This window comes from Lactuca sativa, chromosome 2 (genome assembly GCF_002870075.4).
Source record: "Lactuca sativa cultivar Salinas chromosome 2, Lsat_Salinas_v11, whole genome shotgun sequence".
In the NCBI taxonomy this organism is placed as follows: Eukaryota; Viridiplantae; Streptophyta; class Magnoliopsida; order Asterales; family Asteraceae; genus Lactuca; species Lactuca sativa.
Window position 1 is genome coordinate 225,843,677 of NC_056624.2, and position 2,225 is coordinate 225,845,901.

The 2,225-nt window shown below is 39.6% G+C and overlaps 1 protein-coding gene across 1 annotated transcript; it reads right to left on the reverse strand.

Moving 5' to 3' along the window:
- Positions 1-372: 372 nt before the first annotated feature.
- LOC111889947 (uncharacterized) lies at positions 373-2,001 on the reverse strand. The gene is made up of 4 exons (XM_023886094.3): positions 1,755-2,001; positions 1,295-1,666; positions 943-1,200; positions 373-853 (listed from the first exon to the last, which is right to left on the reverse strand). The coding sequence occupies exons 1-4, from the start codon at positions 1,794-1,796 to the stop codon at positions 536-538; spliced, it is 990 nt and encodes a 329-aa protein (XP_023741862.1). The 5' UTR covers positions 1,797-2,001; the 3' UTR covers positions 373-535.
- Between the last annotated feature and the right edge of the window lie 224 nt (positions 2,002-2,225).

Below are 2,225 nucleotides of genomic sequence, written 5' to 3' on the forward strand. Positions count from 1 at the left end.
GGTGGTCGAAAGTGGTAGGAGAATGAAGATAGTGGACGAAGGTGGTGGTAAAGGGATGGGGTTTTCAAAATTGGTCACTCAAATATATATGTTTGATCAACATTGGTAAAGAAAAAAAATCCTTTTACGATAGATTTAACTGGAAATTCAAACGATGGCAGGCAAAATGATTGTCGATAATTTTTTTAGAAACAACATGGACAAATTTGAAGTGTTTTTGAAAATTATCTTCAACATGGCATTTTTTGAGAAGTTAGAGATCATTTTTGAAAATTTGTTCTATTTTTATGTTATCACTACTAAACTAACATATAATAAAAAATTATCTATAGTTATGATAATTGGGATATTTTAGAAAACAATACATAGAAATAGAATAAAATAAGACAGTGACGTTATATTACAAAATTGAATTTGGTGTTGGGATATGTAATCCTCGTCACAAAAAATTACAAAGCTACATTGGAATACAAAAGAAACAACAAAACGTAGACATATAGATAGTAAACATACAACAAATATGGAACTTCTGAAATCACTCCTCGTCTGGGATCAACACAACCGATCCCGATGTTTTTCGACTCTCAAGATCAATATGAGCTTGGGTTGCTTGAGACAGAGGATACTTATGATTAAGACGAATCCTCAACACTCCTTTTGCAATATTAGAGAACAAGTCTTGAGCAGCCACAAGCAGCTCCTTTCGATTCTCAACCGTGTATTCTGTGATTGATGAAAACGTATAATAGAGTGATTTGGGTGCAATCTGTTCAACACGCAGAGGCTCTGGTACACCTGAGGCAGTCCCGAAAAGCACCATGTATCCACGGTTCTTTAAGCACGCTAATGATCCCTTCATTTCAAAATCAGACACACAGTTAATTAGTCGAAACCCAGCCACAAATTAATTAGAAACCATTAATTAATATTATAGTATCTTACATTGAAGGTGTCTTTTCCGACTGAATCGTAGACTACTTCCAGCCCTTTGCCTGATGTAATCTCCATCACACGATCCACAAAGTTCTCCTCTTTGTAAAGAATCACATGGTGACATCCATCTTCTTTCGCCTGCTCAGCCTTCTCCTTGGTCGACACCGTTCCGATGACGGTGGCTCCAATCGCATTTGCCCATTGACAAACCAAAGATCCGACTCCACCTGCCGCCGCATGTACCAGGATCGTATGTCCAGGTTCAACCTATATATATGGGAATCGTACGTTGTTTCATTAAAAACTGAACAAACCTTTTATCATCTACAGTCTAGTCTACAGAATTGAATGGGTCACCTACTTTAAAGCCTTTATGGATCAAAACATGTGCAGTGAGACCCTTAAAAATGGCGGCGGCTGCGTCAACGGGATCAACGGAAGAAGGAACAGGCACCGCTAGATCTGCGGGAAGTATTCTCTCTTGGGCGTAAGAACCCACCTCCGCGCTAGCGTAAGCCACGACATCTCCGACTTTGCAACTGGTTACTCCGGGACCCACCGCTGTTACAACTCCGGCTCCTTCCATACCTGGGATATATGGCAAGGGTGGAGCTAGATTCTGCTCACCTCGACGCATATACACATCCAAGAAATTTAGACCAACTGCCTTTTGCTTCAATTTGATTTCTCCTTCTTTTGGATCTGGGACTTGAACATCTTCCCATGTCAAGACCTGTAACACAAAAGAAATTCAACACCATTAGTCTCCCTTCAGTGAAATTAAGAAAGAAAGAAAGTATGTAAAGAAGGTGAACGTTGACCTCAGGGCCGCCGTGCTCATGAATTCTAATTGCTTTAACCATGGTGGTTGGGTTGTGTTGTTGTTGTTCGTATCAGGAGATTGGATTTGATGTCATGCTGTGTTCTCTCTGGGTATTTATTATAGGCAACCTGGTCACTATTTTCTTAAAAGATGTAACACAATCTATCTGGTTACCTCTAGAGTTCTCGTATAGTCGGTGAATGGTGAATTGGTGATGTGGGGTTCATCATTTCTTCTAGAGTTCTATTTCGGTAAAAGAGAAAACGCACACGCAATCTTTCCTTAAGATATCGTGTTTTATTTTGAACAGAATAAATTAACCATCAAAATTCAAATGTGCTTTTTCGGTCCCCTGTGGTTTCTGACTGAGGAATTTGTGGTTACTATATCACTTTCTTACTTCTGTATGCCCACACATTCAACGAAACGATAGTTCACATAGCTTTTTACTCCCATCATTGGACGCGCC